Source organism: Limulus polyphemus, unplaced genomic scaffold (genome assembly GCF_000517525.1).
Source record: "Limulus polyphemus unplaced genomic scaffold, Limulus_polyphemus-2.1.2 Scaffold1354, whole genome shotgun sequence".
In the NCBI taxonomy this organism is placed as follows: domain Eukaryota; kingdom Metazoa; phylum Arthropoda; class Merostomata; order Xiphosura; family Limulidae; genus Limulus; species Limulus polyphemus.
In genome coordinates this window covers 120,477-134,830 of record NW_013666964.1, presented here as the reverse complement: position 1 = coordinate 134,830, position 14,354 = coordinate 120,477, and the positions used below count along the sequence as shown (strand labels likewise).

General features: G+C 33.1%; 1 protein-coding gene across 1 annotated transcript in view; it reads right to left on the bottom strand.

Annotated features, from left to right (window-relative positions):
* Positions 1–14,061, bottom strand: part of LOC111086715 — a 36,255-nt gene extending 22,194 nt beyond the window's left edge. The window contains exons 1-8 of the mRNA XM_022390672.1: positions 14,051–14,061; positions 12,044–12,113; positions 10,091–11,745; positions 6,783–6,922; positions 5,662–5,757; positions 4,896–5,008; positions 3,861–4,035; positions 958–1,092 (exon numbers count right to left, since the gene is read on the bottom strand). Coding sequence (XP_022246380.1) covers positions 958–1,092; positions 3,861–4,035; positions 4,896–5,008; positions 5,662–5,757; positions 6,783–6,922; positions 10,091–11,745; positions 12,044–12,099 — 2,370 coding nt within the window. The 5' untranslated portion in view covers positions 12,100–12,113; positions 14,051–14,061. The remainder of the gene's footprint in view (positions 1–957; positions 1,093–3,860; positions 4,036–4,895; positions 5,009–5,661; positions 5,758–6,782; positions 6,923–10,090; positions 11,746–12,043; positions 12,114–14,050) is intronic.
* Positions 14,062–14,354: the final 293 nt, after the last annotated feature.

Here is a 14,354-nt window from a genome sequence, read left to right as displayed (position 1 = left end):
ATAACCAAGATACCTGCACATGTGTATGTGTACAAAATAAGTTATAGCAATATGATTACCTAGATAATTGTACTACATCAATGGATGAAACAAAATTTAGCTTTAATATGTTGTATTGCTTAAAGTGTACATAACAGAATATAGCACTAAGATAACCAGGATATATATACTAGATGTACTTCCACAGGGTCTCCGAAAGTGTTCTGTTTCAAAAGTAAATAAAACCAAAATTAATAGCAACAAATATTTTTATTTCTTGCTTTTGAAGTTCATATGTCATATTGTGTTCTAAAGAGTGCATAATTCTTCACATGATTCCTGGCATGCATACGTTTTACTAACGATACGACAGCACAAACTGCAACATTAAGCATCCCTTATGTGATGTCATTTTAGTGTCTACTGACTGACTGACAGTACACTACTGTATAATGGTGTGAGTGGTTAAAACAAGTGAATCCTCCAGGGGCCTATGGCCCCATTTTGAGGAAATTATCCACGTAAGAGTACAAAACACAATATAGTAACATGATTACCTATTGTAGATAAAATATTAAACATTGTGCTTTCAATAAAAGACATAAAAAAGCTAGAAAAGCAAGTAAAATTCCCTTCCATAATACAAACCATCATACATGCTTATAATAATTATTTTTAAACCACTATTTTTTGCATAAATAACTGAATTGTAGATGCTGTAAAAGATTGCCACAAGCTTTATTTAGTTATATTTCAAACATAAATGGCCACGCTTAAAATTCAATTATTATGTAAAGTAATTGCAAAACTCTACAAATCAGAGAGTAAAGAAGACGGCTGACGTTAATCGAAAAGTCTTGAAATGTAACTCACACAAGTATTTTCTTACAGTTATTTTCAACATATCCAATTATATATAGGAACTGAAATGCCACAAATATTATCAAGTTAAAAAAACAAAAAAAACCAATAGTTTACCCCAAGTCCTTCACTGTCAACAATACTCATCTCAACTCCATCTATTTCACCTCGTAGCCTTTGACGTTCTTGAAGGTGATGAGCAAATTCCAGCATTTTCTCAGACGGTATGTACTTTGCTATCCCAACTCTTTCCTATACAAAAATAAAATAACTATTATCACTTTCAAAACAGGTCCTTACAGATAGAAAGGATTTATCTGTTTCATAAGAACTTGAAAATGTAATGCTATTACAGTTTCTAAATCATAACAATGCTTTAACGACAATGATATAAACTATTAAGTTAATTATTTCGACATTATGCAATATTTAGGTTTTCTTTGGTCATCATAGGTCTGCATAATTATTTTATGTTAAGTATGATAAAAAAAATACAATTAATCTGATATTACACCCATGAAGTTTGCTAGCTTTAATTCGGTATCTTAAATGAGCAAAATTATTGTTATGTATGGTTTCTGATTCTATATTTATATGAGAATTTCAAGAACATGAAATGTATTCTTGACATTTCTATACAAATGTAGGGCCCCCCCAGTGGCACAGCGGTATGTCTGCAGACTTCCAACGCTAGAACCCGGGTTTCGATACCCGTGGTGGGCAGAGCACAGATAGCCCATTGTGTAGCTTTGTGCTTAATTACAAACAAATGTAGGATCACTGTGCGAGTAAGAGACATCTCAAAACACCCAATGTTTAATACACTCTTCACCACTACATGAATCCCAGTTTTATTTCTATGTTTAGCCAGGGTTACTGATGAAGGGTGGAATTCCTCAAAACTGGTATAACTCAGTGACAAATTATAAAGCAAGTGACAGATTGGGCTTTGCATTTATTTTTTAATATTTTGAACCAAATATTTGCCTAAATAGATCAAAGTTTTGATAATTTTGTTTTTAATTCTACACCTGGACTTTTTACTATTTCTAAGAAACAAATTCTCGGCCGAGATTGATTTGCGTAAACATCTTCATCGACTTATTTAGACTTTAGACAAATGTTTGCCTCGCTTCTCACGTGACTTTTCTGACAGTATGGCTGTGTTGTTACTTTAAAGTTTTGTACGAACACAAATGACTACATATAATTGGGATTAATTATAGCCTGTCTTCTGTGGGTAAGCAGCAGACTTGATGGGCAGAACGACCTTCAGTCACCCTACATTTTCTTATTTTATGGTTCACACCTAGTATTTGTTTATTACAATTCTTTTATATTTCCTCCTATCAAGGCTTCAAGTGTGATTTACAGGGGGGGGATATTTATTATATAATGTAGAACTATTTGATTATTTGACCCGTAGCCAGTTAACAGAAAAACTGACCTAACTCACGAGCGTTTATGTAGTAGAGCTTGCACTTTGTGTATAAGGTTTTGATGAAAATAACTGCGCACAATCTAACAGTGATGTAACTTATACCTTTCACAGTCATGTAATCGACTGTACTAAGCTGTGTTTGTTACAGGCTAAGTAGATTTACCATTTGATATCACGATAAAATAGGAATTCTTCTTGACATTTGGAAAACAAAATTAATGAAAGGCAGCAATATATGTCCCAAAATATTGTTTACACCGAGGATTCCTAACAATGCAACTTAATCTTTCTAAGAAAGAGCATGTTAAAACTATATTTAGTTAACTATCATTATTACCATTATTACTGATTTTTAGTTTTGCTCTAAGTTCACAGCTTGATGTAATTGAAAGTTGATATTAATTAACGAACAATGACGACAAAACACGATATTATCACTGTGTTATTATCATCCTATACACTGAAGGTTACTACTATTTTATTTTTAATATGATTAATTTATTGCCAAAACTTGGAATCTGTAAATGTAAGAGAATACTACATGCTGGTGTATTTAGACTTCTTGTTTTGAAGAAGTTGTTTGTCAGGGGATTTTTATTTAAACCTTTCTCATCATCATCATCTCTCGTGGAAACATTATTTCAAGTACATTATGAGTAATCTACAACACCTAATAAACATTTAGAGGCATGAGACTGTATTATTTACTAATGAACTCATTGATAGCTAATAATCTTTTATAGGCCAGATAAAGAAAAAAATGTATACACACAATAGGAATCTGTACTTTTATATAAACAAATCAGTAAGAATTGAATATAAGATAAATAGTGTGTGCATGTGTTTTGTTATAGCAAAGTCACGTTGAGCTATCTGCCGTGTCCACAGAAAGGAATCGAAACCCCTGATTTTAGCGTTGTAAATCCGAAGACTTACCGCTGTCCCACCAGGGGACTAAAAGAAATAGATACAGAGGTTTATTGCACATGTATAATCAGTGACAATGGAAAAATGCAATTAAAACATATACAGACAACAGGTGTATGTATGAGCCGAGACTATTCTTGCACTGCATATGTCAGATGAATTAATATACTCAAATGTTGCTGCTTTTCTTTATATAAGATGATTATATGCAGATGTGGAATGACCAGTACAGCAACAGTTTCATGTTGCATTTATTTCCATCAAATGATAGTACTAACTGGTCACTTACGAATACTTAATTTACTTTTCAATAGGATAAATAAATTTACCTCAGGCAATGGGTAATATACAATAACAGCCTGATAATGTTAAATATTGATGGTAAAGTAAAGTAGATCAAGTAAATCAACTACTCAGGAGTCTGTGCTTTGATAACACTACTGGCAACACTACTCAGGAGTCTGTGCTTTGATAACACTACTGTCAACATTACTCAGGAGTCTGTGCTTTGATAACACTACTGTCAACATTACTCAGGAGTCTGTGCTTTGATAACCCTACTGTTAACACAACTCAGATAGATGTGCTTTGATAACACTACTGTCAACACTACTCAGAAGTCTGTGTTGTGATAACACTACTCTTAACTCACTAGTCTCGAGAGAGAAGCAGATTTTCTTTCAGTTGCACCACATAAAGTTCCTAGTCGAACCAGATTTTCCACCACGTTAACCAAAGGATGGGTGAGTTCATATTCTTTTTGAAAATCTTCCAATTGTTGGTGCAGCTTCATATATTCTTCTGCATGTTTTTTCTCCTGGGGTTTCCTAAACAGAGTGGAATGATCCTTTCATACAGCAGTATTGAAGAGGACTAAAAGGCTAATAATTTCTTGTAAACACACTTTTTTTTTTGAATAATAAATACAAAGTAAAAATTTTTGAGTGACTCACATTAACGTTTCAAAAAGGAAATAAAAACTATTAAAGCTTTTCATAAATTGTATTTTACATGAAAAACTAACAAGTGAAAAAAGATTGTGGGACTTGAACCCAGGACCTATGACTAACAAGCATTTTCTTTTCACTAATTGGCTTTTCAAATTACATTTAATGTTAGAAACTGAGTGGAGATCCTACTCATAGTAAGAATCCATATAGATGAACATTGACAGGAACAGCCTGTACTGTTCAAATATAACTCGAGTGGTCGAGCAGTGGCCTCGTTAGCCAACTGTCCTGGATTCAAGTACAAATTCCGGAGTCTCTTTCCACTTATTGGTTTTTTTTCATGTACAAGTAAATCTATGAAACTTACCTAAAACAAATACTGTTCTGCAAATTTCCATTACAATTAAAAGATACTGCACTTATAAGGGCTTCTTTCTTTGTCTGTTCTGGATACTTGAACAAAACTACATAAAAATCCTTTGTACTAATCATCCCTAGTTCCAAATTGGTAGTCTAGAGTGAAGGCAACAAGTCAACAGCACCCAATGACAACTCCTCGACTACTCTAATCAACTAATGGGATTTGACCTTCATGCTTATAATGCAATCCTGGCCACAAGGTATGAAACATCATTTTTTTTTTGCAGCAATGGGTTGCAAACCATAGACCCTAGGATACACAGTCTAGTACCCTAACCACTAGTGGATCATCACTTCTGAGAGAAAGAATAGCTTACATTTGTACCATGCGTTGTTCGTTCAGCATTTGTACTTGACACCGTTCCTGTGCTTGAGACAACTGTGTCTGACTTTGTCGCAGCTGGATTAGAAACAAAACTAGTTCTTCGTGCTGAAATTCACAATGAAAACACCTCTGTGAGATTCACAAAGAACTTGCAAATCTGACAAACAAACTTGCAACCATCAAAGCTGAATGGGATATTCACCTATCACTAGAGTCTTAGCAAAAATATCTTAAAATCTCCAATAGAGCACAAGAAAATTTTTATACAAATCTAAAAATGTTTCTGACCATAATGAATGATAGCAATCTTTTATCTTTGAAAAATCGCATTGTAAAATTTAAATTAGTAGTTATCTCATGATAACAGTGCCATAAACTTTGTAACGAATATAAAAAAATATAACTTTAATTTAGCTCATTATTGGATTCATCTAAAAAAACATTCAATGTTGACTAAACAGATATTTCATTAGAATTATTTAATACGTCAAAAGTTCTACTTTCCAAGTACAGACATTTAGTTTCTGATTGTGGAATAAACACTAAAAATTTGATTTTACAACCAGTACTAATATTTCTTTTATAAACTGAAAACTTTATATAACTTGAGAGAAGAAAAAAATTACTGCTAATAAAAATAATAAAACACTTAGGACATAATTTAGATAATTATTATTTAGAAGATAATTTACCAGCCCAAAAAGTTTAAACTATGGACCATATTTGTAAAGATATTCTTGACAAGATAACATCCTTACAGTTTTGTCCAAAAGATCCCCAGCTGAAATACAGATGCTTTTTTGATGAGAGCTCAGGCTTGAAGAATGCTGTACCAGTCTGTGTATCTTTGAAGACTGGTAACACAATGTCAAAAAACATGAAAGAAATGTTGTCGATAATAATGTAAGTACTCATTATGAGCTTTACAGCTTTAATTCGTGAAATTAAACTGAAACACTGAATAAAAAATTAATGAATAAGGTTTGATCACCAATTTTATTTACATAAATATTATGATAAAAAAAAGCCTAAAAGTTACCATTTAAAGAAAATTATAAAATGTTTAGTTTTTTTTTTTTTAAATGTATGGTATTTTCTGGAAAAAATACAAAAAATTACTCTGTAAGAAAGGAAGTAATACATCAATAGCCAAAGTTACGAGTTTAACTAAACACCAAATACTTTAATATATGAAACAGATCTCAAATTTAGGCATTTCTGTTATTCCAATTATTGCTATCAAGTCAAAACTTTTGAGTCATTACAATAAATCATTTTATAAGTAAACTTATAAAAAAAATAATAATTATCTATTATTGTCAATGCAGAAAGTTTATCTACCAGGAAAGTGATACATATATATGAAAGATAATCACATGTTCAACACTCGTACACGTATAAGCAAGTAATGTTTAATTTGTTAGTTTTCCAGATAGTTTCTGTTATATTATTACTGTATGAAAAACAATCTAAACTACTCTGATGGCTACTCTGTTTCTATGTTACAATTACAACAATATCTTGTTTCTGTACTTCTGTTATAAATACCTAAAATGTATTCCACAATACAACTGACAAAATAACAGAAATTCTAGTGAAAGCCACAAAATGATTTGAGAAAATGATATAGAGGATTTTAATCAGATGTAATTTAAAGAAGGATAATAATTTGGGCTTCTTGAAGTATGAAATTTGTATCTAATTTCAATTTTTGGATTAAAACACATAAATGGAGACTTGCAAATAAATATTTAAAGAGTCTATAAAGAATATATAATCACAACTGACTAAAGATGTAAAGTTATATAACATTCTGAGTCACAGTTGAACAGTTTCTCTATTTGCACTTCTGACACCTAGTAGTAGTACAAGTACTAACCCGATGGACGTACAGCTCCGAGTCTGACATAATAGCTCTTCCTACAACTTTCCGATGACCTGGGCTCTTTCCTCTCCAGCTTGTTCGACGAACTTTTGGTCTACTACTTTCCCGAGCACGACCTGAACTTAAAGGAGACTCTAGACAGCAAGAAAAAGCCAAAATAAGGATCAGTTACAAAACCCTTTTTATTGTAATTAAAAGAAAAGAAATAACATACCTAATTCCAAAACATACTTACCTCATCTCACACTACACCTATTACGCAACTGCTATGATTTATTTACCTTTGCCCAACTAAGCATTGGTGTGATTTTTCTCACTTGCTCTAGTCTTTTATTCCCCACTTAATTGCCCTTGATGATATCTGTCTTGGATACTCTCCACCTATGTCAGTGCACCCACCATCTTAGTATTGTATATAAGCACCTCCTTCAGATAATATTGTCACTTTTTTCTCAACAAAGCGTTCACTAATGGGTTTCTCTGCAGTATAACCATTGGAGATACTTCAAATGTTCTTCGTGTTACCCATTTGATTTTCATAAAACATAAAATAAAAAACAAATATTCAGTTTGATAAACCAATTTATGGCATGTATTCCCAGATTAAATAAAAAACAAACATTCAGTTTGACAAGCCAATTTATGGCATGTATTCCCAGATTAAATAAAAAACAAACATTTAGTTTGACAAGCCGATTTATGGCATGTATTCCCAGATTAATGTATCTGGCTTGGAGGCAAATCAAGTCTCTCCTATCCCACCTCTGACATCTTGCTTGTCTACTGTTAGATAAATTTCATTCAGAGGAGATGAAGGTGTTTTCAAAGTCAACATTTTTAAAATAATAGATTGGAATTATCTGACTACATTTGATATTTAGTTAGTATAAAATAATAAATAACACACAATGTTAAAATACACACACAATTAAAAACATTTGAATTAAAAAGTTGACTCTACATGTTTCAACATTGCAACGTGTAGGAGTCAACTTTTTATTGGTCATATAGTGACCTTAATTAAAATGTTTTTAAATGTGTATCTATTTTACCATTGTGTGTTACTTATTATTTTAACATTATTCACAAGTGCCAAGAAATAATACTCATTTAGTTAGTACATTTTACTTCAGGAAAAATGGTGAGACCATTAAGAATGTAGACTGGAGTGAGTTATAGTGCCCGGAAGATACGCATGAAAATGGCCACACTGTATTGTTAGAGCAAAATGGATCATCCATTATGGAGTAAAACTTGGATAAAGGTGTAAGTTAATAGAGAAAGTAAACTGATAAAGAGTCATTCATAACCATGCCAAAAATACCATCATTCCTCTTGTGGCAGAACCAAAGAAATGGGAAGTCAGACATGGATTAGGAGGCCTGATTATGATCAAATTTATTAGGAAAGAGAGTCCATAAGTGGTACAGATCTGCATGAAAATGTGAGGATGGGAGAACAATGGATGTATGGTAAATATTACCACACCACATTCTGGGAAACAGAATAGATATATCTATACTCAAAGTGAACAGACAGATGGTACAATCCCAGGCTTAGTGGATGCTCATCTGAAAACTTATACTGGCCAAGCATCTTACCAAGAAGTGAGGTGGTCAAACAATGATGTTACAGATTACTGTAAGACTGCTTGGAATGAGTATTTCCCTTATGAATATGATAGATAAACAAATCTAAGTCATCCCAAGCTCTGTAAATCAATTCAGAAATCAGAAGGAGTCTTGCCAAAAGAACATTAACCTGGTGACATGGTGGTCAGCATCTGTGATCATAAAGTATTGTGAATATAAAGGAACAGAGAAACAATGTATCTGAAGTGTACTATTGAGCATTTGTGGTTGTGAAGTAGCATTTAGTATTAAAATAAAGGAACAGAGAAACAATGTATCTGAAGTGTACTATTGAGCATTTGTGGTTGTGAAGTAGCATTTAGTATTAAAATAAAGGAACAGAGAAACAATGTATCTGACACATACTATTGAGCATTTGTGGTTGTGAAGTATCATTTAATGTGAAAATAAAGGAACAGAGAAATAATGTATCTGGCCCATACTATTGAGTATTTGTGGTTGTGAAGTATCATTTAATGTGAAAATAAAGGAACAGAGAAACAATGTATCTGACGCATACTATTGAGCATTTGTGGTTGTGAAGTATCATTTAATGTGAAAATAAAGGAACAGAGAAACAATGTATCTGACACATACTATTGAGCATTTGTGGTTGTGAAGTATCATTTAATGTGAAAATAAAGGAACAGAGAAACAATGTATCTGACGCATACTATTGAGCATTTGTGGTTGTGAAGTATCATTTAATGTGAAAATAAAGGAACAGAGAAACAATGTATCTGACGCATACTATTGAGCATTTGTGGTTGTGAAGTATCATTTAATGTGAAAGTAAAAGAGAAGAAAAACAATGTATCTGATACATACCAGTGAGCATCTGTGGTTGTAATATATGGAGGTTATTTATAGCTAACAACCAATATGGTATGACAGGAAGAGTTATTGTTTATTGCCCAGTAGTTGTAGGACTTCTTTAAACACACTGATCCTGCTTAGTACTTAGTAATGACTGTATTTTGTACACACAAACATTCCTCTTTCTCTTCATTATATATATATATCCGTTAAAGCAATAGTTAATAATTTCTTTGTTTAAATGTTTAAACACTTGACATTTAAATGCACATTTAAAAGAAATTTGACATTTGCTTCACTGGTATATTTCGCGATCAACCACACTAAATGCTGTTATTTCATTCCATAAATTACACCATTTAGCTTTGTTAAAAATTTATTGGCAATGATTGTCTTACTCAAGGATGTTGTTTTTAACAAACAAAGTATTATTAAAAACCCAAGACCATCACCAACAGTCATAGTTATTATGGCATAATTTTATAACCACTGCAACATCACTATTGTAGCAAATCGGAATGTTTGTGATTGCAATTTGCAACCTGATACGATAAAGTTTAAATACTGCAACTATACAGAATAATAATCACATATTTCTGTAATTTTCCTAATCTTTTTTTTAATTACACGTGTCATTATAATACTTTAAAATGTCTGGATAGAATAAATAATTTTTTCGTAGTGTAACATTCATGTTTGTATTATAGCATCATTACTGTAAAGTACAGTATTTCGTGTCTAGTATCTGCCTCATACTTACATACCTTGTAAAATCAAATATTACATGCACTGATGTTTTAAAATTATTGCTCAAAGTCATATCTTTAAAACATATTGCTACCAAAGAAAGATTACCTTGTGATCTTGACGAAGCTCTCTTCGTTCTCTGATTGAGGTCTGTTTCTTGCTTAATTCCACTAGCCGTCCCTAAATGATGTTCAATTTGTGGCTCTAGCTTATTATATGAAAGCTTCTTAGGTTTATATACAGTTTCAGAAGTTGCAGGAGTGTCATTAGACTTAAAAACTGATAGTGGCATTGGATGCACAGCTTTGTTAATCTGGTTACTTTGAAGATGAAGCTTCCACATTCTTTGCTGCATTTCCTGGGCTTCTATGCTCTGCAGCACTTGTTGAGAGTATTCCTCTGGGAGAGGAGGTCTTGGAGGTGGTACTCCCGGAGAAGTATGGGCCGTTTCAATCTCTACATTCTTTTTTTCTTTAAAGCTCTGTTTTCCAGCCATTGGAGATATAAGCATTTTTTCCGTGCACTCCATAAGACTTTTCACGGGTTCTTCTTGTTGAGCTATACTCTGAATATCCTGATCATCAAAGTTATCGGTTGGAACCAAAACAAGGTGTTTCTGATGGCCAGCATCAAAAGGTTCGTAGATATTTTCATTGATAAACACAGGACTAGTTGTAGCAATCCTATCAGAGTTGTTTACCTGGAGTTTTTTCTGGTCTATATCACTTTCAGTTCTAGGATACCATGAACTACCACCTGAACTCCAAGGTTGCTGAGGTCTTGAATCAGAAGTACTACCATAATAAGACCCATAAACAGACCTAAGATGATTCTTTCCTGGAAGATTTTCCAAATTCCTATTACCATACATACTATAGAGACATGATGGATCTTGTGCAATCCTATCAAGCATGTCATCACTATCCTCCTTTTCTATGTCATTCCAAGACCACGGCGAATGACTTAAATCGCTGCTGACAAACGGCATTTCTATTGACTGAAGATCAAATTCTATCATTCTGTTGGCAAAGTTATCTGAGTGTGGTCTTCGGAGAAGTGGGTCCATGATCATATTGTCATTTGGCTGTGAAGGGTTTCTGTAAACAGATAAATTCTCATAATCCCGCTCTGACCTGTGCCTAGACCGTGACCTAAGGGCTGTACTGAACCCAGGTGACATCCGAAAAAAGAGCTGTGGCTTATAACATAGATCTCCCTGCCAAGTCCAATAATTGTATTCATTTTCCCAGTTGTCGTACCATCTAGAATCAAAATCGTATCTATCATCATAATAAAAATGTCTTTGATCACCTGATTTAATAAATCTACCCCCTCCTGGACTTATATCATACGGTGGCACTAGGTCAGGAGCACCCTGAGGAAGAGTTATGCAGCTAGCATGAAGGCGTTTTGGCTTTGGCGGGCTAACAGTATAATAAGAGTGTCCTATTCTTCCTTTAGAAGAAACAGCACTTGGAATAACTGACTGACTAATGTACTGACTCAGATATCTCTCACTGCTACTTAAAAAACCACTGTCACTTGTACCATCATTAGCAACAATGTTCCCTTCTGTATCTCTTGAAAGATCTAGAGTTGACTGATCACAAGTGGACTGAGTAGACACAAAGCTACTGTCAGAAGGTTTTGGGGGGCCATCTCGATCTTCTACTTTGCAGGGCTGTGAAGAAGCATACTGAGAGTTGTCATCATCCAACCCTGGTGTTGGTGGCATACTCAGTTGATCAGTACTGAAATGTCTTCTGATAAAATACAGAAGTATCAGTGACTGTAAGTAATGATAACTGTTTGTTATTAAGCAGTTTAACACTTATACTTGCTTCTTTTGTAAAAATATTTTTAGTGATTTACCTTATGCTGTATAAAACTCGGAAATGCTATTGCGATACATGAAGAGAAAATGGTATTAATTATATCAATTATTTTTCCAAGCATTTTTACCCTGAACTCAAAGAGTAGCAAAAATAGTTTAAAGGAGTAAACTAAGCTCCTATTCAAATTCTATCTTAGTCTACTATCATGCCAAACTTTTTATCCCACCTTGTAAACGTCTGCATGATTGTTGCCAGACATAAAGCATTCATCCACTGTATCATTAGCTCCCGAGACTCTGCAGCAAAAAAGTAAGTCTTCATGTTTTGGTGCTCTGCCTTCATTACAGAAGTAAAAATGAAAGCATAAGTGTTCATGTTCTGGTGCTCTGCCTGTTAACTTATGAAAAAGTTAGAACTTATACGTATATCTCTATGAATATTTTAACATGTAAGTATTACTAAGCAACCATTTCTAGGCTCTTTTATGGAAGAAAAGTTTAAAACACAATTCTTCATGAAGATTCAATTACAGGCACTCGTGTAATCAATTTCGAAATTAAAAACAAGATCAACAACCAAAATTAAAAATACTCTACATATTTTGGTAGTTTTATGCTACCAACATCAGGAGTAAAAACCTACATGACAAGCGAGTAATTTTATAAAGCAACAGTTTAACTGATTCTAATCTATGAGGGTGGTATGAGTATTGTACATAAGAAGTCAATATTTCTTTCCAAAATTGTGCATTATCGCCCACTAACCCTTCATTTCTATTTAACAAAGAATTATTTATTTTCCAGCACAAAATTTCTACTGATTCTCTGATATTTAATTCACTTGTTATCATTTCTTGCCATTGTACTGAATGACCTGTTTCAACAATATGTTCAGCAAGAGGGAAAATTAGCATGTTTTTGTTGTGTACTTAACCTTTATGTTCATTCAGATGATATTAATTCATTAAGACCAAAACTTGTAGAGTCTTTTTAGTTTTTAAAAATTTTATTGTAAGTTTTAAATGTTGATCTTGTTATCAATTTTACGATTCTTCATGTGTTCACATGAAAATCTTCTTTTTTTTTTACATTGATCTAGGGTATGGTTGTATGAAAAAAATATAAAAACCTTTGTAACCAATGTTTGCTAAGGTTGTTAGGCAGAAGAAAAATCCTTCCAGTGAATCTTACTGACATGCCTAGGTTATTAGCTGTCTTTTTGCTACATTACTAACTTGATATTAATGCACTAACAATACAAATTACAAAGTTGTAAAAAAATATAAATATCAATGAGTACATACACCATTATCTACAACAAGAGGTTTCCACACATATTATCAGACTATAATAATACAGGATTTTAAAAACAAAGACCAGACCAGACAAAATGTGTGTTCTCTCAGTTTGCTGTTTGCTCTTGTTTATGTTTTTGGTCCTAAATGTTTACAGCCTAATTATACATAACAAGTTAATGTATTTCCTATCTAATTGATATTCATAAACATTAAATTACTTGTAAAACAATGAACTTATGAATGTATAAGTCTTTCACAGCCTATGTTTAACAGATGAAAACAGAATGCCCCGATTAACCTCTGCCAAAAACACCCCAAAACATGTGGATGAAACCAGCCTGCATTCAGTTATAAATTCTCGGTAATACACCCAAATATAAAGTTATAAAACTTTGTTAGTTTGTTTGTTTTTGAATTTTGCGCAAAGCTACACGAGGGCTATCTGCGCTAGCCGTCCCTAATTTAGCAGTGTAAGACTAGAGGGAAGGCAGCTAGTCATCACCACCCACCGCCAACTCTTGGGCTACTCTTGTACCAACGAATAGTGGGATTGACCATCACATTATAATGCCCCCACGGCTGAAAGGGCAAGCATGTTTGGTGTGACGGGGATTCGAACCCGCGACCCTCGGATTGTGAGTCGAGCGCCCTAACCACCTGGTCATGCCGGGCAGTTATAAAAGAACAATAAAAAATTTTGAAACACTTACCTGTATCAAAATTTCAATAAATAATTTTAATTTCAGTATAGAAGTACAAAATAAACATGAATATCAGAGCAAGAGAAAAGTCAGTCCACATTAGACTATCATGCAACAAATATTGCAGTGCCAAATACTGATTTGTATTGGTATATTTTGTTAAATCTGCTCTACACGTACTCGCAAAAAGTAATACATACTTCAAATAAAAACAAATAAATATAAAAAAGCTTACTGATTTAGCAGAATTCAGGTTCCATATGCATTTTCAAAAGATGATAAAATACAAACAAAACTGTTGAAAAAAAGTAAAAGAATTTCAAACTTAGAGCAGTCCCTGCAAACAAACAAACAAAAAAAACTTATACTTCAAAGCATATTCACTGATTCCAAACTTAGTACAAATTTCAGTTCCGCATTTATTTGCCTTACAGTATAGCAGTCGTCTTATGTAGAGAAAAGTATTTTTAATCACAAACATAGTTAAACAGAACATCATTATTTTGACGTACAAGACTTAGAAACAAGTACTCTAGATC